The sequence below is a fragment of the Heliconius melpomene genome, chromosome 21 (assembly GCF_056956725.1).
Source record: "Heliconius melpomene rosina isolate 202511_hmr_F chromosome 21, ASM5695672v1, whole genome shotgun sequence".
In the NCBI taxonomy this organism is placed as follows: Eukaryota; Metazoa; Arthropoda; class Insecta; order Lepidoptera; family Nymphalidae; genus Heliconius; species Heliconius melpomene.
The window spans coordinates 12,491,951-12,515,896 of NC_140409.1; the positions used below are offsets into that span (position 1 = coordinate 12,491,951).

A 23,946-nucleotide genomic window follows, 5' to 3' on the forward strand; every position below is an offset into this window, starting at 1 on the left:
ATCGAAATCGAATCCAAAGTAATTAATCGAACAAATGAATCGAATATCAAATCGAAAATAATTAATTAAGAACCTCCTCTTTATTTAGCAAGTCGCTTAAAAATACAGATTTATTATAAAGTTACAGTACAGTTCAGTACGTTCAGAGATAAGCGTAACCATACATACAGACAGACGGACAGACAGATAGACAAGAAATTCAGAGAAAATATTGTTACTTTCTATTTTTCTTTTTAAGTGCCATTTAACTATCCATTTCCGTCAAAAATACTAAATGTACAGACAAAATATTTTTACTGTTTTATTATATATAAGATATGTATTTTTATTTCATATATTTATATATTCTGTGGTGTGGTGCCTTGACATCTTTTATAATCAATTGTACTGATATATCTATTATCTGTGGTCTGGTCGGTGTCTCTTGGTGATCGATTAAAGATTTCTCGTTGTGCGCTGTGTTTAATTAAATAGGAAATATTGTGATTTCGTTGGAGTAGCAATTATTTAATGAATAAAGTTACTCATATTTAAAACATGTCTTGGATATTCGGGTACAGTAGGCCTCAACAGCCGTCTCCAGATGAGCCCCCGGCAAACGGCGGTGAATCCGTTGCTTCTCCTGTTGCCTTAACTAAAGCCGAGAAAAAGGCAATGGAAGCTTATAGATTTGATTCTAGCGCTTTAGAAAGAGCTGCTCAAGCTGCCCGAGAGCTGGAAAGATCAAGTATGTATTTAACCTTATCAGTCACATTTTAGGGTATTGCATAATGCGATTGAACCTAACCTAAAATCTTATTAGATATTCATTATGTATTCAAAATATTAAGTAAAGTAGTAAACTAGAAATCATATCAAGTTGTTTAAATTTCTTTTACGATACTTTTTCGTCAAATAATTCAATTTACTATATATATATATATATATATATATATATATATATATATAAAATCGAAAGGTCACTCACTCATCGCGAAACTACATGTGCTAGGAATCTGAAATTTTGCATAGGAGTAGGTGCTTATTGGACGTAGATGCTCGCTAAGACGGAAATTTGTAATATTCGACTTCTAAGGGATTGATTTTGGGGTTGAAAGTTTGTATGAAACTTCGTTACTACAAATACTCAAATTTTGCATGGCTTATAGGAGGCGTAGGTACTCATGGAGACAGAAATTAATAATAAAGTAGTATACGCAGGCGAAGCCGTGGGCGGGCCGCTAGTTATTCCATATATTTTAGACTTAAGATTTCACAATGTGAATATTCACTAGCATATGCTAGTTGTATTGTTTGAATAGAAGTAATTGAAAAATGAAACATCCAGTTGGCGAAACCCAGAGTTACATTATTAATATGCTTATATTTATAGATAACTTCAATGATGTAAAGAGATTGATTCACCCTTTTAAATTGTATTTAAATGTAGTTATTATGGTAAAAAGTTTTCAAAGTTATATGATATGAGATCATGAAAATATTTACAATACCTTATAACAATGAAATAGAAGAGCTTTATTAGAGCAAGTAAATAAAAATATTTCATACTTTCCATTGGGGATTGAACACAACTATATACTATGTTAGTGTAATATACTGTTTTGTTGCACTGCAATTTAATTTATTTCATCCATATCCATATAATCAAAATAATTTCAAGTTTGTCCTATAATAATGCATAATGTGACCATTCTTTGTATATAAATACAGGCCTTAGTGTTTGAATCAATTTATGAAGGGGTGCTATAAGGCTATATTACATATTGGTAATCATACTACTGTACCTTTTGTCATAGTTACCTCAGGCACTTAGTATGTCGCATAACTCCTACTTGTGTTCATTTGACATTAATACATGCAGGGGAGATTTGAGTAAAAACCATTTCACATGTAACATAATATTGCACATTCATTGTTTATAGCTTAGTTCAGATTTAAAATTATTTTTAACTTGGACCTAAATTGGTTATCCATGGATATTATATGACTAATATATTCTATAAACATAAAAATGTTGAAATGTCCCCAACAGTAGATTTTCTCACATATCTCCTATGTGCAGTTGGCTATAATTAGAATAATTATATATATAATTAGAATAGAAAATATAACTATTACATAAATAGAAAATATAATATTTTGTAATAAAGTAATGATAGTTATTGGTTAATTCAATTTATAATTTAATCAGAATTTTAGCTACTTAAACATGTGATCATATCACAATGCTTGAAATAAAATGTTTAATTGGTATGAATGTTTAAAATAATGCATTTGTTTTACCTGAGCACATTATTTTTTCTTTTAAATATGTCTTAATTTAATAACTGTTAAGTGTATACTATTAAATATATTGGTTTTATTAATTATTTTGATTAAGCAATTGGTTTTGGCAACTTAAAACAATTTCATGCAACATTATCCTTTTATATTATATTGGAAAATTAAATTAACTAGTGAATTTTTTTCTTTGTTTGTTAAGGACATGCAAAAGATGCCCTGGATCTCAGCAAATTACAAGAAAGCACTCGGCAGCAGGAGCAGATGGCAAAAATTAAAGAGTATGAGGCAGCCATTGAACAGTCTAAAGTTGATCAGAAGCGTGTTGATTATGAAGAAAGGCGTAAAACCTTACAGGTAATGTAAGATAAGCTTGATATATGTACCAAAGTTTTATTAACTTTTTGAAAAAAATAAATAATGTGATATGATCGCTAAAAATAATTTGATTGCTCAGAAAGAAAAAATAACACTAATATTTTAACATCTTTAGTTTAAGAGAATCCACAAATATATATATATATATTGTATGTACATATTTTCAATTAATAACTAACTTGTAGCTCATTGCAGGTTAAGTTATACATTACATTACTAAAATTCATGATATCTAAACATCATGAATTTTAGTAATGTTTGATATTTATGGAAGTAGAAGAGTAATTAACAGTATTAATCTTTAAACAGGAGGAAACTAAGCAACATCAAATAAGGGCGCAATATCAAGACCAACTGGCGAAGACTCGCTACGAAGAGCAGTTGCTTCAACATCAGAAGAACCAGGAGGAAGTGTTGAGAAAGTAAGTTTTAGAAATACTAGAAACTAGAAAATAAAGATATTATAAAAATTATTTATGTATCACTATGGAATATTAGATTAATAATAAACTTTTAAATATAATATATCATTTTACTTTTGTAAAGACAAGAAGAAAGCGTAGCAAAACAAGAAGCGATGCGTCGCGCGACAGTTGAACATGAAATGGAGTTGCGTGAGAAGAACAAATTGAAGGCAATTGAGGCTGAGGCCAGAGCACGGGCCAAAGCTGATAGAGAGAATAGAGATATAACACTGGAGCAGATTAAGTTGAAGGCGGCGGAGAACAGGACCACAATATTGGAAAGTATACAGTAAGTGAAATATATTTCTAATATATTAAAAATGTTATTGTTAGATGCTAAGCACATAAATAAAGTGTAACGACAGCAAAAATGTTGATGATGTATTTTTGTAATATACTTATATATAAATGTAACATATAGCTTTGTTTTAGTATTTTCAATAATTACGCATTATTTTATGTTAATTATAAAAGTTTTTAAAATTTATAAGGCCGCTAAACTTAGCGTAGCGTTACTGCTTTGCGTCGTTTGCTCATGTACCCCTGCGCCATCATTCGTGATTATTGTCATTATTTATTTATAATATGTTTTATTCTATATATTATGTATATAACATTTAATCATCCCATGTTTTACTTCAAACAGAACAGCAGGAAGCGTGATAGGCACAGGCCTGAACGCGCTAGTCACAGACTGGAACAAGACCCTGGCTGCAGCAGGTGGGCTGTCCCTCTTAGCGCTCGGAGTGTACACCGCCAGGGGTGCCACATCCGTCACCGCCAGATTCATTGAAGCTAGGATTGGTAAGTTTAAAGGATAGAGTATTTTTCTCTTTTTTTTATTATAATATTAGAGTAATAGAGATGGGACTAAATTCACAGGTTATAGCTTAAGAATCGGAAGCTGTGATGAATGAGGTTTTTTCTTTCTTTTGAAAATAGCAGGCTTACCTGCTATCCTTTGCTTAGGCAAAGGTGTTCATGCTTAGAGCCTATAGAGGAGACATGGCACTAAGAGCACTAGTAACAGACTGGTAGTAGACCGATCTATATACAAGTTATATCGTTTATTTTATAATTGAATTTTATTCTTCAAGACCAAAAATTTAATTATGTTTATTTCCCAAAATTTTAGGTAAACCAACACTAGTAAACGAGACATCAAGATTTTCGTTACTGGAAGCCGTGAAACATCCAATATTAACAATTCAAAGGGCAGTGGCTAGTTTCAAAAAACCCTCTGATGCACTAGCCGGTGTTGTATTGTCGCCTAATTTGGAGAACCGTCTCAGAGATATCGCAATTGCGACCAAAAATACTAAAATGAATAAGGGTTTCTATAGAAATTTACTGATGTACGGCCCTCCTGGTACGGGTAAAACGTTGTTTTCTAAGGTACGTTTGGTTTGATTTCACGCTTTCTTAATTTCTCGCTGTAATAATGTGTGTAATATTTCATTTCTTCGAATGGAAATTGAATCCACTGCCTGTCGTATTACACAGTCGCACGCTTGAGCACGCAAATGCTACATACAATAAGTTTATTAATTATTCTATTTTCTATCAGAAATTAGCGAAGCACTCGGGCATGGAATACGCCATAATGACGGGTGGCGACGTAGCCCCCATGGGCAAGCACGCGGTGGCAGCCATACACAAAATGTTCGACTGGGCCAATACAAGCAGAAAAGGTAGAAAAACATAGTAAATGTTATATATACGTTATTTATTTTTGTATAGCAGTAAATTAGTAAATATTCAAACTTAAAACTTGAGAATATTCTAATTATTATATATGTGTAGTATTAAATACAATCTATATTGTAAAGCAATAAGTATACAGGTTTTTGAGACAATATGTATGTAGCAGATACAAAAATGATCAACAACAATTTTGTAATACAAAATACAAAACTTTAATTTTGCAATGTTCATTTTAATCTAAAGTCATGAGCGTGCCATGTGCAAATGGATTCTAACAGATGTACAGTATATTAATTACAGTTTAATTGCTAACTTAGCCTGTCTTTATTATGGACGGTGTTACTAGATGACTAAAACACTAATTTATAAAAAAAACAGATTGCAATAAAAAAGAAGAAAAAAAAGAACTTGTATATTAATATAATATTTTCATCCTAGGCGTCCTATTATTCATTGACGAAGCCGACGCATTCCTCCACAAGCGGTCGTCAACACAGCTGAGCGAGGACCTCCGGGCGGCCCTCAATGCCTTTCTTTACCGCACCTCAGATCAAAGTAGTCGTATCATGCTGGTCCTGGCTTCGAATACACCGCAACAGTTCGACTCAGCCATAAACGATAGGTTGGACAAGATGATCGAGTTTGGTCTACCAGGGTTTGAGGAGAGGGAACGCCTTATCAGATTGTATTTTGATAAATTCGTGCTACAGCCAGCTTCGGAGGGAAAACGGTAAGTCATGGATTTATGTAATTTTTTTTAATGTGTTTCTTTTTTTATTAATTTTTAGATCAAATTTTGAAATCAATCACTTAAGTTGTTTGTTTTGATAACGCAACTAAATACAGAAATTTTATTGAAACATTTTATATCAACCGAATGTTTTATTTTCCAGCCGTCTCAACGTCGACCAGTTCGACTACGGCGCTCTTTGCACTCTCCTAGCGGAGAGAACGTCAGGTATGTCAGGGCGCGCCCTGTCCAAGCTGGGCGTGGCCTGGCAGGCGGCGGCGTACGCGTCCGACAACGGGACACTCACCGAGAAGATGTGCATTGAGATATGTGATGATGCTGTCATGGATCACAGGCAGAAGGTTTGTGTAGTTTTTTTTGTATGTATATTTTGTATGATTGGGGTTACATGCTGAGAGAGATATTATTTTTTAAGTAGAAAAGATTACAGAACCAAGCTTAACTTAAGGTTTATATATCCTTATGGATATCTTTATATATTCTCAAAGGATTGATTTGAGAAGTATTTATTAACTTAAGTTACTCATAAATTTCGCAGATGGAATGGCTTTCCGCCGAAGAGAAATCAAGAAGCATGATGCCATACTTGCTAGACCTGCCACCTTTGGACGCTCCACAAGAAAACATCGAAAAAGCAAAAATTATAGAAATTGAAGAAGTTAAAGAACCAAAAGCTAAATCAAACAAGAAAAAATCTAAAGATGTTGACTCGGATAAGTGACACAACCAAGAAATAAAAAAATGTGATAAAACACAGTGCATCTACGACTTTAGTGATACAATACGGAACACTCATATATATCTGTCTGATAATGTTATGATGAAATTACGTTACTTGGCGTTGCAAATGAAAAATAATTGTAATAAGTAATTTTCTTTTTGGGGGGTTATTATAGGTTTACTATATGTAGGGTTTTTTTCTAGAGTCCTCTGTTAATAAAAAATAACTATAATATTTACAATTATCTCTATCAAAGTAATGGTATGATTAGACTATTTATATATTTTTTGTGTTTGGGTAATAAATGTATATCTATTTGCAAATGTACAGGAATTGTGTGAAAACTTATTTTGTGCACTCTGATGTGGTGAGGTTGAAACTATCAGTCTGGTTTGAAAACTTTTCAATGACTCCAGACACTTGGACACAAATGATTGTGACAATAATAATTGTGTCACAATAAATTTTGCAATTAGAGACACTGCTGTAGAGTGATACTTGATGTATACACTGATTGTACTGTATATAGTGATGTAGTCTATTCGTACCACATTTCTAAACATTAATAAAGGGATATGTTACGCTAGATTTTATACTAAGCTATGCTTAGAGAGTACTGTGAAATTTCTACGGCATAGTTGGAAGTCACATTATGACTATGGGCTCAAATCTCATTTATTCTTTATATATAATCATATTCCAATAGGTAAACAAAATATGGCTGAATTTCGTAAATTTTAAAAATAATATCTTTAAATGAAAAAAAAGGAATATAGACTAATGTGTCAGTATTTATTTTTTAATAGTAAATATTTTTGTGTACACAAACAAAATATGAAAAGAATATAAAAAATTTCTAACTTGTTACTTTTTATTTAAACTGCCATAAGAAATGAGTAATTTATAAAAAATATGACGGTTAAATAATTATGATATATTAATAACAATATAATATTAATGAAAAGTATATTACTTGTATTCAAAAGCATTGATACAATTAATTTGAAAATAAAATAAAATAAATTTAAAGCATAAAATCATTTTTAGAAAAAGTTTTTATTTAAACACTCTAAAAAGGAGAAAATAAAATTTGCCTTTTAAATTTTAATTATCAACTCATAACCTCTTTGTACACAATTTATATGATCATAAAAGCTCTAAGGATGATACTCAAAAGGATACATTAATAAGCTCACAAAACATTACCCTCCTAATGCAGTCGGGCAAAAACCGAAAAATAAATTATATTTCTCAATATACAATTAATAAATAATAACAGAACTGAACTTATTTTATATGAATAATAGTTATTGTCCAAACTACTATTTGCTACTATGTACATTTAATACAAGACTTCTCTACATCGACTGTATCTTGAACTATACAGCTTTTATTATAAGCAAATTATAATAATATATTAAAGTGATGTTCTGATATGTTGATTACCAACATAAATTATAATTGAGATGTTGACAAAATTTTCTTTTTTTTATTATTTAACTACGGAAATAAAAAAAACATATAATAAAAAAAATATATTAAAAAAGTTTTCAATAAACACTTTCAAGTATAAGAATAAAGAATTACAATTTATATCAACTGTTGACATTTAAGTTAAGTACAAATATTTAAGTTAAATACAAAGATGATATTTAAGTTAAATACAAAGATTTTATATGTTGTCAACATCTCAATTATAATTTATCTGACAATTATCTAAATGCACAATATAAAGATTCAACAGTAAGGTATATAGAATATGAGTAAAAAAAAATACTGTACAAATTAAGTAAGAAAAAATAGTTTTTTAGAATATGCAAAATAAAATTTAAGTACATCATTAAAAATGCATGCTTTTTAAAATGTATATTTTATAATATATTCTGTGTATATATATATATTATACAATGAATCTAATTTATAAATATAATTAAAATGCATCTCATCGCTGCCTATAAGTGGAAGATTAATGAGAAATAAAACGATTTTAATTTTTTTATGTTTGTCACAGAAACAGCTTAACCGATTTGAATACAGTTTTCAGTACTGTATTTTTGTAAACTTCCACTAACATTTTATTGAATTGGCTGAATTTTTAATTTTGTATGTTGTTGTTTGATTAGTATATAAACATTTGTCTAGTTCAAGCGGACGAAGCCGCGAGTTTCCTTAGTATATAATATATTATTGGTGAAAATTAAATCCTGGCTTATCTAGTTCTATTGCCTTTTTTTTAATTATTGAAATATGCTACAATTTGTGGTCTTCCTATAACCTAAGGTTATAAAGTATATAGTGCTTTATTTTTGTTTTAATGATTGTTTTTCGTAATAATGACTTTGATAACCTCGAATGAGTGCTTTATTATACTACAGTAAAATTACTGTAAATATTTTTGTTTTTAGTTCCAAATACAATATAAAAAACCAATTAAATACTTATCGTTGCATTTTCATGTATTTTCTCAATTGATGTTATATTTAATAGCATAATAATAATTTACAGGCCTATATTAAAACAAAGTTAGGTTAACATTCGATTTAGTTATAAGAAAACTAGCATTACTTGTATCCGAAACTGACTACCAGAACTTGTTCCTATGAATTTGAATTGTTTAATTGCTTATTTTTAAGTAACGCCATCTTGGCTCTGGGGAACTGTGTCAGAATGTATGCGCCATAATCGTGGGTGCGTATTTTACATATATAAATATTAAAAACTCTTTATACAACCAAAGCCAATATGTAATTTCATTTTAATATTATAATAATGTAATAATGAAGATTGTATTGTATTACAAACATTTTAGTTCTGCATTTTTTTTTAATAATTAAGTTAGTATGTTACTATATTATGTTGGTATAGAAGTTGAAGTTGATTGTTTTTGGTGTCATTGCGGCCTTGTGAGTAAATATTATGTAGTAATAGTAAAAAATTTGTTTAAATGTTATTTTGTTTTATTTTCTTTAACCTAAAATGTTGTGGAAAATAGTTAATCGAAGAATAATAGTTATTTTGGAAAAAATAAAAATGTTGTACACACTTAAAATCCATATGAAGTGTTTCCAATTCATTTACTCGAAGGAATTTGATAATAGAACAACTAAAATTGTACTTTTTTTTGAAATTGTATAACTTTTAATGTAGCAGGACTTAAACCCGGGTTCTTGGAAAGCGCTCAAGCACTCTAAACTATTAATTCATACGTTTTCATCAAGTTCTTAGTAACTCTGTATAGAAGTTTGAGTGTGAAATAACATATTGAATATGTTAATTTGCCACAAAAAAAAATCTAAAATGAGTAGTTAAAATGGGCATTGCATCTCTAGTTTATCTCTGCTTACTTTGTTTTATAAATTACAGTTAAAGTTAGAAATTAAGCAAAATAAATACATTAATTATTCACTGTACAAAGAAAAAAACAATAAAACTTCGTATCATTATCTAAATAAAATAAAAGACAATTTTATGATTTATTCATTCTTTACGGTTGTGGCGCAACGCCAGTGTCTCTAAGCAAACGCGACATTTGTGTGTTCTCCCCTAGAGAGTAGGGGGGAAATAAAATATTTTTATATCCTAACTCTGGTAACTAATAAAAATCATTAAAATACCTCAGTTTTTTGAATAGGTACGTTAGTTTTATTTTTGTAAGGAAATAAAAATACAAAATTATTAACAAAAACATTTATTTCAATTTTGATCCATATATAAAGTTTTAAATTCGTAAACACTACAAAGTTTATGACAGTAAGTAAAAGAAGTCTCAAATCAACACAACTGAGACCAGATTACAATTATTTTATTTTTTTCTACAAGATATATCTAAATGATTTCATAATAAATAAACAATACATTGCAAAATATATGTATATATAAAAAAAAATATCAAAATGATCATAGACGATTAACACATTAAACAGACATTACTCACTTTTCTATACTATTAAATATATAGAATTGAAATATAACTATAATGAAATATTTTCTTCACAGCTCATTTCATTTTAGACAAGGCATTTTTCACGCAGCCAATAATTATTTATTATTAATATATAATATATGTAGGGACAAAGTAATTGTGGGGAACCATTATTTATAGGGAACAAGTTAACGCGTACAATATGCGTTGCCATAGCAACGAGTATGTCACTTTATACAAAAGTGTATAATGCAGTGTGTTTTATATTTATTTAATTAATTTAATGTAGTTTTAATAAGTTAATTAAAAAAATATTAAATATTAGCATCCTGCATTTCTTCTCTATATAAACTATAACTGCCAAATTTAATACTTCCCCATCTATCCGTAATTTTCGTAAAAAGGAGCGTTTGCTTCACTTATTAAAGTTGTCTATTTAATATATGTCAATTATACATTACAATTATAAATATCATTTAGGATATGTCTAATAAATAGGTACAAAATATCATAAAACTGAATTTTATATATTCATATTTAGTTTATATATAAACGAAAGTTGTTAACAGAGTTGGTCATCCCGAGTTTTCGGAACTTTTACACATTGTTCACTCAGCAAGAAAACAATCAAAAGCTTATAAATCCTATCGTCTACCGCTAACTTCAAGTCGGCCGCGACTCGTCGACTGTACTCTACTCCCATGTTACAATTATTTTTATATATAAATGAGACACGTTAAATAAATAATGAATATAAATAATAGTTACCCACATAGTTATTATTATAATAATTCAGATTATAAAATAATCTAATACATATTTACATAATTTAATCAATATTTTTTTCTTTAATTTTTTGGCACAAACATCCAATTTGAATATAAACGTTTTTGTCCCGTACATTATGTTCTTTTATTTATATTAATTTTTATAAGTAATACTATATAAATACATTTCAATAGAATATGTTCAAGTTTTTGTAAAGATAATAGAGTTATATATACGTATATTTATTTTAGAGTAAACTTAACAAAACATTTGCTTCAGCATATTGAAGGAATGATTCGCAGAGCAGTTTCGCATTTTAAATAGCTTCAATAATTTTATTAAAAAAAACTATTCTAAAATGCTTCTGACGTAAAAAAACATTAAAAATATAATTTCACAAATAATTACTACACAATAAAAACATAAAAAAAAAGATTTATTAAATACACAGAAAATATTTTTTTTAAATCTGTTATTTTCATAATCTATAAAAAATATTATTAAAAATAATGAAATAACTTAGAATTGTTCCAATTTCCATTTACACACTATGTTTCTAAAAAGCCTGCAATAGAAATCCCAAGAATTTTTGGAAAAAAAACCCAACTGACTGACTGACTAAAATAACGCTTTTACAGTAATGTATGCAAATAAACAATATATTCTAAACAACATAATTATGCAATTAAGCTGATAACTTCACATTTTAAAGGGTAATTTCTCCTATATTTATCAAATTGATAACGATGAGGCCGTCGGGGCGCAGGCGCAGGCAGGGCACAAGGGTGTAACGGTTGTGAGTTCGATCCCCACTCGAGGAAGTGAAATATTTATTTGCGTTTATATTTCCATTTCATCGCTCTGGTGTCGTGGCTAAGCGCAGTGAGCTGTGGCTGGTGTTCTGCAACTCAACACTCAACGCTTCCAGAAATCGGCAGAAAATTAGGAACGGAGTGTTAAGAACCACTAGGTTCCCTCTGTCTACCCTGCTGTGTGCGGGATACAGCGTGAAGCTGATAATAAAGCATAAGATAAGACAATCTCTATAAAAACAAGGACTATTTATTTGTTGACATTTAAAATACGTTTCAATCATATATATCATTAATAAGATTATAGAAAAAATAAATGTTAATTGCCTTGCAATTAAATTATTAATTCGAGCGTATACACAAAATATAGCATGTTTAAAAAAATATAACAACAGGGATTCCGTAGCCCGGAGCTCTGTAACCGTGACCGATACTATCGGATATCCGGGACAAAAAAAACTTTCGGTGAAGTCTAAATGAGACTTTTTGTGACAGGTTTTGTTTAGTTTATAATAAAGTATGAAGAACTTTTGTTACTAGAAGATTATACATTATAAATAATCTGCTATTGATACCTTTTTTTTTTACTTTCTTATAACGGTGACATTTGTTTGTCATATGTATTATTTATCTTTTTCTAATAACAAAAGTTATTCATACTTTATTATAAACTTTCAAACTTTATTATAAAATTCGTTATAAATTACAATGAATTGCCCATAAATCTAATAACCGTAACTAAAATTATCATCAAAAGAATTTTTCCAAAATATTATTATATGCTCCGTAACATCCCTAGTTTAAAGCGTTGTGTATAAATGTTGGCGAAAAAATAGATTCAATTATAAAAATACACATTTCTGACTAAATCACTTTCATAAGAAGGAATATCTAAAAATAATGAATAATATGATCAATACATTATATAATAATTAACCTTATGTTAAAGGGTACATGACAAAAAATATATAATAAAATATTTACACCATCTTGCATTATTAAAAAAAAATCCTTAATAATCTAGGTAGACAAGAATAGATTCAAAAGATGATTGATTAAAAAATAAATCAGCCTATTATCCCGCACACAGCAGGGTAGGCAGAGGGAACCTAGTGATAAGCATTGTGTGTTGAGTGGCAGAACTCAACGCCGCGATTTGCCTCGTCACGAGAGCCAAGAAATGGAAATATGAATGTAAATAAATATTTCACTCCCTCGAATTTCATGAACCCACAACCGTCGCGTTACAGTCGCACCCTTGTACTGCTGCGCCACGACGGCCTTCATACTTCAATTAACAAATAAAAAAAATTAAAAACCTAATTACTCCTCATTCCTGAACAGCACGAGGACTGGGCCGGGGCCTCGTCCTCCACCACCAGGACCCTGGAGGACCTGTCCGTGTCCGTGTTGGTTCTCTGATCAAAATGTTCCACCATTTCCCTGGTCAGCTCCAGGAACAACTCCTCGACGCCTTGGTTGTATTTCGCCGATGTGTAGAAGTGTTTGGCACCCACCAATTTTGAGTAACTGTAAACATAATGTGATAAATATTATTATCATTTCCGTGAATAAGTCGACTTAGATAGATCTTTCTTTTTTTTAGCTTCACGCTCTATCCCGCTACATAGAGTAGGCAGAGAAAATAGAGATCCTTTCGCCGAATTTTCGAGACATTGCGTGTTCAATATATTCCTCTGAGTGTAAATTGAGACCGCACTGTGCCACACTGGTCGGGCCTTGCATAGTTTTTTTTAATCATTCCTCCGGTTCCCGGGACCGGTTCTTTCATACGGCAACGAATGTTGGCCAGCACTATCCCGGTGCACTCAGGAACTTCACGTCACGGAAATGAAGATGCTGAGGTGGAGGTGCGGCGTATCACGGTCTGACTGGATACGTAACGAGGTAGTCTTGGAGTCCGTAATAAGTTCCAAGAGCGTCGCCTGAGATGGTATGGCCACGTTGCGCGCCGGCCTAGTGTCGGATGCAAGTGCCTAGCTATGTCTGTCCCTGGAGATAGACCTCCCGGACGCCCAAGGAAGCGCTGGTGGGATGTCGTGATGCAGGACATGAGAGCCAAACACACAGGAGGTTACAGATCGGGCAAAGTGGAGTAGGTGAAGCAGGAAGGCAGACCCTGGCAAAATACGCCGGGACTAATACCAGGAGGAATAAGAAAAAATGTCTTATTAATAGGGTAAATAAACGACTAATTGTAAAGGTATATTTTACTGGCTATCCTACATGCGAGATACAGCGTGGAGCTAAAAGTAAATATTTATTAAATAAATATCTCAGTATAATACATACTTCTCAGCTTCATCTAGCGGCACTGTTCTCTCGTGTTCCATATCAATCTTGTTGCCGGCTATCACGAGGACTATATCTGATCCGAGCATCTTTCGCAGTTCCTTCACCCAGTTTTTCACCTAATGAGGTAAAAAGATAAAATGTAAATATATTTAAAAAGTAAAGACCCCAACAAAATTTCCACTCCATGAAATGTAATATTTAATATTTTCATATAAAAAAAAATGATTTACAAAAAACTTAAACAGAATTCAAATATATGTCACATCAATTTTCATTTTGAACACCATCTATAAAATAGACCAAAAACCTTTTATGTAACTAAATTGAAAATATTTTAAACTAGAATAGAATTTAAGATTTCCCCTGAGTGAGCACTGAATCTCTATATCATATCAGGCAGTTTACAAATACATTAAAACGACATCATAAGTATGACAAATAATAGTAATATATAATGTATAATGTAATGTATGTATATTCGGCGGAAAGTGAGAATCTGAGGGTCTTAACACTAGGCTCCCTCTCTCTATCCTGCTACATGCGGGAAACAGAGTGAAGCTTTAAAAGTATATATATTATAAGGCCAAATATATAATCTCAGGAAGGCTACACAAGTGTATATACACCAAAAGGGATCCATTTGGACAGCATGACAAACAGCAAATATTTCTTTAAGTATCTGCGACTTAGATATTAGATAGCAAGGTGGTAGTAGAATTTTGTTATCTCATATCAAATTGTTTTCCAACCACAAAGAAATTGCAAATTTACTTTGTCTAGATTACATTCAATGACGATTCATGAATGAATGACAATGAATTAGTACTTCATTTTATAAATTATTTTTGACTCTACAGTACCCCCGGTATATAAAAAGAAATCTATATACATATATAACATAGTAATATACTTGAGGGTACACAAACTAAAATATTACTTCTAAATGATTAAGTATTAGAACTTAAATAAGGGTAAGTTTATTAGATTACTAGAGGCCCACTCGCGGCTTTGCCCGCATACCATATCATAATTCATTTATTATACTGCATTTGCCAAAAGTTGAGTGACTTATTTATAAGAGATACATTAGAAAAAAAGTAAATCCGACCAGTAGTTCCAGAGATCATTTAAACAAATAAACACATGTGTGGGACTCAAACCCATAACTGTCGCCTTTACAGTTGCACATTACACGGTATTCTATTAATCTACAAAATATAATATAATTTATTATTAAAATAGATATCAAGTTGAATAATACATTTCACAGCATGCACACAATTGTAGTTATTATTGAATACATCCTCTCAGCTAGTGTACGTCAGTTGAAAGTTCCAATTGGATTATTAATGTACATACACAGGAAATCTGACTAAACTGATATTTTTTTGTTATATTAATCATAATTATTATTGAGATTAAATTAGATATTTAAAAAGTAATATTAGAGATATTGCATATTGAATGGCAGAGCTGAATGCAGCTTTATTTTAATACACACACCAGCCTCAGAAAAATGTATCATAGTTACATAATTTTTTTTTGGGCATAAACAAAGTACATTTAATTTTAAGTTACACAAAAGTTTTAGGAATCAAACTGTTGGTAGGTCTCTTGCTACGTGTTACTTAACACTAGAAGTGCCGAAGATTGAGATCCCCCCTGAACCGCCGTCGTGACAAATTTGTCCCATTCTACTTATTATGTTGATTTTTGGTATAATACAAATAAATACTATTAAAATAATTCGTAAAATATGAAGATCATCTTTAATGATCAATTTTTGTTCTTTAACACACATAAAAGTACCAAAAAACCAAACACAAAGAAAGAATTAAATATTTCAAATACGTTCTAAGGTCGTGACAACTAACTGAATAACTCTTACAAAATTATAAGTTATTGAAATTACTTAATATTATGATTAGGCCAAGTAATGCATTAATATATTCTTCATCAGTGATACATCACAGATGATTTATAACATTGCATAGTAATGGCTCCAGAATTCGGCGGAAAATGCCAGCGGAGTGCATAGCACTAGGTTCCCAGGTTCTCTCCACCTACAACCTCACCTCAATTTGGTATCGAGTGTTTTTCTAAAATTCAAGCCTAGCTTAGTCATCCTTTCATCTGATACCTCACTGAACTAGCGGCAAAATTTTGTATTGACACCAATTTTACCCCACTTTTCAGGCTATTATTTTTTAAGATTTATGCATAAATGTATAGTTTTCAGATTTTTTCCTGTACTAGTACTACATGTAGATGCTAGCTGCCAAATTTTATAATTCTAAGTTAACTGAAAGTACCTTATTAATTTGATTCCCTTTATAGTGTCGAAATACACGTTTTTTATTATATAAATCTTTTCTTTTTAGGTCATATCTTTTTTTAAGCGTGCTTTTTCAGAAAATCAAGGGACTGTAGATCGTCATATAGTTGATATTCATATACTCATATGAATATCAACTCGATTTCTCCAAGCGTTCCTAAGATAAAGGCAAAGACAGCTGGATGGATAAAAAATGAACGTATAAGGGTTTTTTTTTACTTAAAAGCTACAGAACCCTAAAAACTTAAGTATTGACTGCTAAACCTACTATTCAATTTTTTTCCGCCCCCGCATCGTCCTTTCACCTCCACCTCGTCCCCGAGGCATGAAAATATGTCAAATTATACTCTCAAATAATAAAATAATATTGGTGGGACAAAAATGACCCAGCGGCAGTTCTAGGTAAATCTATTTTTTTTCAAAAAGTATGACTGCTATAAAATTATTTATATTTTTAATTAAATAAAGGTGTAAAATTGGTAATAGTCAAAAAGTTTCATCTACATACATTAACAAACAAAAAAGTTATAAACAATCAACCTTGCGTTTGGGACAAAAATGGGACGGCGGCGCTTCTAGTGTTAACAAAGGGATTGAGCACCTTTTAAAGCTTTAACAATGTTAGATGCAAACTGGGTAGAAAATTAGATAAAAGTAATGCAGTTTAACATCTAATAAATCTGCTTTGTCATGATTAATTTGATAGTTAAAAATGTAAAGGCATTGATGATGCTTAGTTGTATATGTCTAATATTATAACTGCTAAATGTGGGATAGTTTTAAACTAATCAAAACAGACACTTTCTCACCTTCCCAAAAGATTCATCATCAGTGATATCATAGACTAAAATGGCACCGTTGGAATTGCGGTAGTAGATGGGCCCTAAAGCATGGAACCTCTCTTGACCAGCTGTGTCCCAGATGGATAGATTGATACGTTGGCCATTGATGTTCAACTTCTTATTGAGGAATGTTGCCTGCATATAGTATTAGATTTACAAATTTAATTTTGAGTTCTGCCACTAAACACGCAATGCCTCCAGTAATCAGCAGAAAGTGGAAGATGGTGTGTCTTAATACTAGGTTCCCTCTGCCTTCCCTGATGCGTGCGGGATACAGCGTGAAGCTGATATTTAAATTGGGGAAGTTATCAAGTACCATAACTATATTTAAAATAAATAAATATCCATAACTCTATACAAATCCAGAATAAGTTTTTGTTAATTTCAGATATGAACAGTCTAAATGACACTTATTAAAAAGAAGTTTCACACTTTTCTTGACTGAATTTTTGTTACTATAAGAAGACAAACAATAGATATCACAAAATGTCAATTATTTGTAACTGAAATTACTCAAAACAGATAATTCCCTATAATATTATATATTTGTATATATGTTGAAAATGTTACATTTGTAGCATGCCTTCTCATTAATTGTAGAATATTATGAGCAGCAGGATATTGTAACATCGCGTGACAATGGCATTCTTTACTAATTTGATTATTAGAAAAACTTTCACTATAAACATATTATTGAACCAATTATGTTTCAAGCATTGTAATCAATATGAATATTATATGGTTTTGTAAAATAACTCTGACTATAGTAATGTTGCAAAATACGAAAAAATATTCTATACCTGTAAAGTCGTCAAGTGTTTATCGTTGAATTTGTCTTCGATGTATCGAAGTAAAAGGGATGTTTTACCGACACAGCCGTCTCCCAACAAAACCACTTTAAAATTACGCGTTCCACTTGTTCCTGCTGCCGAACTCATTTTTGATGATAGAGAATTATTTTCTAGAACTAGAACTTGTAATTGGATATAGATTGATATACTTAAATGAAGTTCTATCACGCAATTCACGCTAATATCGTGCGTGGTATATAACGAATATGCAAATTATAAATTAATTTCCATTCATTAATAACACAAGAAAAACGTTTTCAATTTTCTGAACCCACCCTTTTATTATTATTATTTTATATTATTGAATATCAAGTCCCACATCTATAAAAAAACAGAGACCAGTTTGACTCTGTGACAGTTTGTAAAGAAAATGTCATAATTCATGTGCATAATCCATAGGTAACATAGACTAATGTGAATAGATAAAATATATACAGTATAAAAAAATCGCGAATTTTTTTTTCTTGAACTACATGATTATTTATCTAATAAACAAATTTGACTGACAGTTAAATGTGTTGATGTCAATGAATAATTTAATTTCTACTATACGTGACACTGGCAGATTATTTTGCGCTTGTCACCGCAAAATCAGGCCATTAAAAAAAATAATAATAAATAATTAACTCGTTCAGAAACAGTCAAATGTTAAATTATTGATATAGGTAAGGATTTATAATATTCTTTGTAAAATAAGTGTAATTATTGCATATTACAAAAATCGAATCGAATAATCCTCGAAATCGAATCCAAAATAATTAATCGAATAATGAATCGAAAATATTTAATTGAGAACTCCTCCTTGTTTTGAAACTCGGCTAAAAATACAGATTTATTATAATTATAAGTATAGATATGGATTGCTATATATTTGCAGGCAAACTCATGCTTTGAGTTCATTCAAATGCCAATAACTTTTTTTAATGAACCTTTTTTTTGATGAGTCAAACTCTAGATGCTATGTTGAGTTAAAACAAAGCAATTGGTATTTGTTTTAAGTAAATCGGCTCAGTACTTTCGGAGATAAACGTGATCATACATAAAAAATAAAAATAAAAATTAGCTTTTTATTATTTTTTTTAAATGACTTCTATCCATTTCAGTCAAAAATACTAAACGTACAGACAAAATATGTTTACTGTTTTATTATATATATACATATAAAGATAATTTATGTAGATATTATTTTACGATAATTTATGTTAGATCTACAAAATCCGACATTTTTTTTGAGGATGTAGTTAATATAAGCATTGACGTACTATTTGTTTGCATCATGTTTTTAACTTTATTAAACCATTCTAAAGCATTAGTTGTGTTTTTGGTTTCCATTTTATCCGTTCTATTTTTAATTGTAGATTTCTTATGAAGTGAAGAAGTAATTTTTCTTTGCGTATTTATTTTACCCGGTCTATTTGTACTTTTCACTGGAATTCTGACAGAATTTCTTGTTAACTTTACTGACTTCACTTTTGTGGATTTTGTACCTGCAATTGTAGGGCTTATTTCCTCACATCTCGAGCAACTCTTCTTAATAAATACATTCGTAACTTTTTGTTTTCTTACGGAAGTTATCTTGGAAATTTTAAAAGTTTTTATGACGGTAAGGTAGTTTTTTTCCCTAGAAATGTTCTTAGACTGCCTTTGCTTACGTGTTATTTTGCCACTGCTTTTAAATTTCTTTGTTGGAAAACCTTTCTTTGGTTTCTTCTGTTTATTAATATAATCTTGTATTATTTGTTTTGTGTTGCAAGTTACGGTACTTTTACTATATTGGTTAATTGTTTTATAATGAGTACCTTTAGTTGCAGGCATTGTTATAGAATTTACTCGCCTAAATATTTGTAAATTATCGTCACGTGTATTATATGATATCCAGTATGCGAGTGGACTTAGAGAAAGAAATACTGTACCAAAATTTAAGCTGTTCCGAGAGTTAGCTCCTTTTATACCAACAAATTGTAAACCCACAAACAAAGGAGTTCCTTGTGGAATTTCATTAGATTCGTAACTTTCATCATAAGTGCAAATGTAATAAATATTTGATAAGTCCGAATTCTTATCACATTGTGTTATTCTTGTAGATTTTAAAACAAATTTGTTTTTTGAAACTGGAAACGAGGCAAATAAACCGTGTAAGGAAGTTGTATCTACATCCGCTATGCTCTCACGAATGCTATCTTCATTAAATGTATAATATTTTATGAGCACAATGGCAATAGTGTCAGGCCCTGCGAAGTTATAAGTGAAGACAAAAGTCTTAGAGTTCGGATATTCATATTGTTCGATAATAGACATTTCCTTATCATCAATTTCAACGGAATTACACATTTTCGCACAATAGTTAGTTGTTAAAATATATCTGTAAGCTAGAACTATGCCAACACAGCACTGATTTCTATTTGGAATACATCCTTCACAAATGAGCTTTACTAATTTATTTAAATATGCTGATTGAGCAATGCAAAAGTAACTTAATATTATATTGTAAGGAATAAGAAGAATCATGACTCTTATTTGCACTCTTTGAAATTGTTGGCTGAAGGAAAATGCTTCAGGAAGTAAATAAAATTTAATAAGATCCTGATGTTTTCTATTTTACTTCATTTTAAAACTTTATTTACACCTGAACAATGGTGCACTACTCTATTTCTTTTTTCTCATAAATCTTTTATTGTTTTTTTATGCTTACTATAAACGAAATTGTATAGGTATATAAAATATAAATTATAAATAAGGACGGTGGCGGCGCAGTGCCTCAAGCGTGTGACTGTAAACACGACAGGTTGTGGCTTCGATTCCTACCTGAGGAAACAATATATATAATATATTTCTCTGGTGTCGATGTAAAAGCGCGATGTTGAGTTCCTCCACTAAACACGAAATTCACGGCAACGCAACACCTTCAGAATTGAGCGGAAAGTGGGGAGCGGAGTGTCTTAGCACTAAGCTCCTGGAAATTCACGTTTTAAATTGTTTGTGCAGGGTTGTGCCTATCCTGCTACTTGCGGGGTATAAAATTTTACAAACAATTTTAAAACGTGAAATTCATTCTTACATTTTTTTGTCGCAACTACTTCTTAAGGACTTTTTAAACTTAATTCGAAATCCCTATAGACTTTTTTATTACTTTGAAACATAGGTCTGTATAGAAATTTTAAGTTTTAATATTTTTATTTAAATATCTAAAAGAATTATTATATTATGAATTTCTTACAAGTTACCCAATTTTTTGGGTAGGCAGAGGGCACCTAATGTTAAGACACTCCGTGTCCCACTTTCTGCCGAATTTCGGAGGCATTGCGTGTTGAGGGGCAGAACTCAACGCCGCTGTTTGCCTCAACACCAGAGCGAAGAAATGGAAATATAAACGTAAATAAATATTTCACTTGCTCGAGTGGGGATCGGACCCACAACCGTCGCGTTACAGTCACACCCTTGTGCCGCTGCGCCAAGACGACCTCAGAATATAATTATGTTATGAAAAATAGTTAGTAAAGAAATATTATAAAAACATATTGATGTGAAGTTGTTATTATATTATGTGGAATTTTTACATAATTAGATATAATAAAATATTAAAATCTCGAATGATAGATATATCATTCGAGATTTTAATATTTTCAATTGAAAACCTTTGAACAGATTTCGCTAGATGTTATCAAATATTCAATCAAAGGCTACATCGAAATATATCATGCCTAAGGATCATAGTCGCGCAATATGAATTTACGGAATAAATAGAAACTTGTTAATTAAGCCCCTTGACGTACAAATGAATCTATTTCGTATTGCATACTGGAGAGTAGGTATGATAGCTGAAACATTTTCAATTTAAATGTATTGGAAAAACTGGGCGAACTAGAAATGTGTGAATTTTCATTTAGGTTTGAAATATTTCATGATATATATATTATTACTAGCGGCGCGCTCGCGGTTTCGCCCGCGTGAACTATGTTATTATTAATTTCTGTCTCCATATTATTACTAGCGGCGCGCTCGCGGTTTCACCCGAGTGAACTATGTTATTATTCATTTCTGTTTCCATGACTACGTCCTAGCGACGTCTATGCAAAATTTGAGACTCCTAGCATTTGTAGTAACGAAGTTTCATACATACTTTCGACCCCAAAAACAACCCCTTAGAAGCCGAATATTGCAAATTCCCGTCTCAGCGAGCACCTACGTCCTATAAGTAACTCCTATGCAAAATTTGAGATTCCTAGTACATGTAGATTCTGAGATTTCGTGATGAGTGAGTGACCTTTCGATTTTATATATATATAGATTACCTACTTATGCAACTGTGTGATATAAATCTATATCTATATATATATAACTAGCGGACCCGGACGCAGATACGCCTGCTTGAAATATAAGAATATAATTTCTATAGAAATATAATTTCAATCTAGATGAAATGCTAAAAGTGACTATTATATTTATTTTCATAAGGATCAATATCAAAATGACGCGGTAACGGACGCGGTCGCCTAGCGACGACGGTTGTTATTAACATGGCAGAATACATTGCATGTCAAATTAGAAAGTATTTTAATATATTAGTATATATGTGTAATGTAATATTATATAGCCTATAGCACTTCTGAAGAATGCAGCTTTCATACAAAACAAAAACAAAGTAAATCGATCCAGTAGATCCAGAGATCTTAGCGTTCAAACAAACAAACAAACAAATCTTCCGCTTTATTATATTAGTACTAGTGGACCCGGACGCGGCTACGCCTGCTTGAACTAGAAGAATATTTTCACGTCGGTCATACTCATTTGTCCCACCCGTAAGCTAGGTCATTTCGAATCAGTGACATCTCCTTAATTATTTATTAGTATGTTATACAGTAAACTATAATTTCAATCTAGATAAAATGCTAAAAGTGACTATAACATTTATTTTCATAAGGATGAATATCAAAATGTCGCGGTAACGGTTGCGTAGCGATGCGACGGTTGTTATTAAGATGGCAGAATAAATTGCATGTCAAATTAGAAAGTACTTTAAAATATATTACTTTTTATGTGTAATGTAATGTTATATAGCCTATAGCACTTCTGAAGAATGCAGCTTTCATACAAAACAAAAACAAAGTAAATCGATCCAGTAGATCCAGAGATCTTAGCGTTCAAACAAACAAACAAACAAACTCTTCCGCTTTATTATATTAGTTATAAGTTATATAGTTATATTATATATAATAAAACTGTAAAGAGGGTAAAATCTGTACATTGACTATAAACTAAAAAAAACACGTCAGGGGGACTCAATACAACTAATAGAAGGTACAACTAAATATGATTTTTGGAATTCTTGTCTGATCTCATAATCGGAACCTAACCAAACTTTCACCAAATTATTCTTGAAGTGTATCCTTTCAAATAAAAAAAGAATCATCAAAATCGGTTGGCGATACATTGAGTTATTCGTCTATTAGTCGCGCACATACCTAATGCAAATTTAAGACTTATGTGATTTTCTCATAGATCCCATTGTCAGACATGGACCAAAAAAAAATGGGACCATTCGGGAAGCTTCACCTTTCAAACAAAAAAAAATCAAAATCGGTTCACCCAGTTTAAAGTTATGAGGTAACAAATATAAAAAAAACAAAGAAAAGATAAAGACCTTTCTTACAGAAGTCGGTTAATAATGGCATTTGTAAGTTGTGTTATTCACTTGCTTTTCTATATAATAACTCAATAGGAGATAATGATAATGGAATTACATCACGGAGTGTATATAACCAAGAAAGTAGTAAATGCTGATAACAACATGTCAGGCTCGAC

At 30.9% G+C, this 23,946-nt stretch overlaps 2 protein-coding genes across 2 annotated transcripts; one reads left to right on the top strand and one right to left on the bottom strand.

Annotated features, from left to right (window-relative positions):
• Positions 1-406: 406 nt before the first annotated feature.
• bor (ATPase family AAA domain containing bor) lies at positions 407-9,248 on the top strand. The gene is made up of 10 exons (XM_085205496.1): positions 407-727; positions 2,483-2,637; positions 2,968-3,080; positions 3,205-3,411; positions 3,769-3,926; positions 4,258-4,517; positions 4,690-4,813; positions 5,265-5,556; positions 5,720-5,918; positions 6,116-9,248. Exons 1-10 carry the CDS (start codon positions 538-540, stop codon positions 6,296-6,298), a joined length of 1,881 nt encoding a protein of 626 aa, XP_085061622.1. The 5' UTR covers positions 407-537; the 3' UTR covers positions 6,299-9,248.
• Positions 9,249-9,970: 722 nt separating this feature from the next.
• On the bottom strand, positions 9,971-18,515 carry Rab21 (RAS oncogene family member Rab21). The gene is made up of 4 exons (XM_085205498.1): positions 18,094-18,515; positions 17,261-17,428; positions 14,114-14,232; positions 9,971-13,330 (listed from the first exon to the last, which is right to left on the bottom strand). Exons 1-4 carry the CDS (start codon positions 18,229-18,231, stop codon positions 13,120-13,122), a joined length of 636 nt encoding a protein of 211 aa, XP_085061624.1. The 5' UTR covers positions 18,232-18,515; the 3' UTR covers positions 9,971-13,119.
• Between the last annotated feature and the right edge of the window lie 5,431 nt (positions 18,516-23,946).

Bases quoted from the DNA above. Each gene is read 5' to 3' on its own strand.
- bor (XM_085205496.1), top strand. From the start codon at position 538: ATGTCTTGGATATTCGGGTACAGTAGGCCTCAACAGCCGTCTCCAGAT. The intron at 4,814-5,264 runs GTAGAAAAACAT...TTTTCATCCTAG, and splicing joins GGCCAATACAAGCAGAAAAG to GCGTCCTATTATTCATTGAC. The intron at 5,557-5,719 runs GTAAGTCATGGA...TTTATTTTCCAG, and splicing joins CCAGCTTCGGAGGGAAAACG to CCGTCTCAACGTCGACCAGT.
- Rab21 (XM_085205498.1), bottom strand. From the start codon at position 18,231: ATGAGTTCGGCAGCAGGAACAAGTGGAACGCGTAATTTTAAAGTGGTT. The intron at 17,429-18,093 runs GTATAGAATATT...TACTATATGCAG, and splicing joins AACACTTGACGACTTTACAG to GCAACATTCCTCAATAAGAA. The intron at 14,233-17,260 runs GTGAGAAAGTGT...TTACCTCATTAG, and splicing joins ATGATGAATCTTTTGGGAAG to GTGAAAAACTGGGTGAAGGA.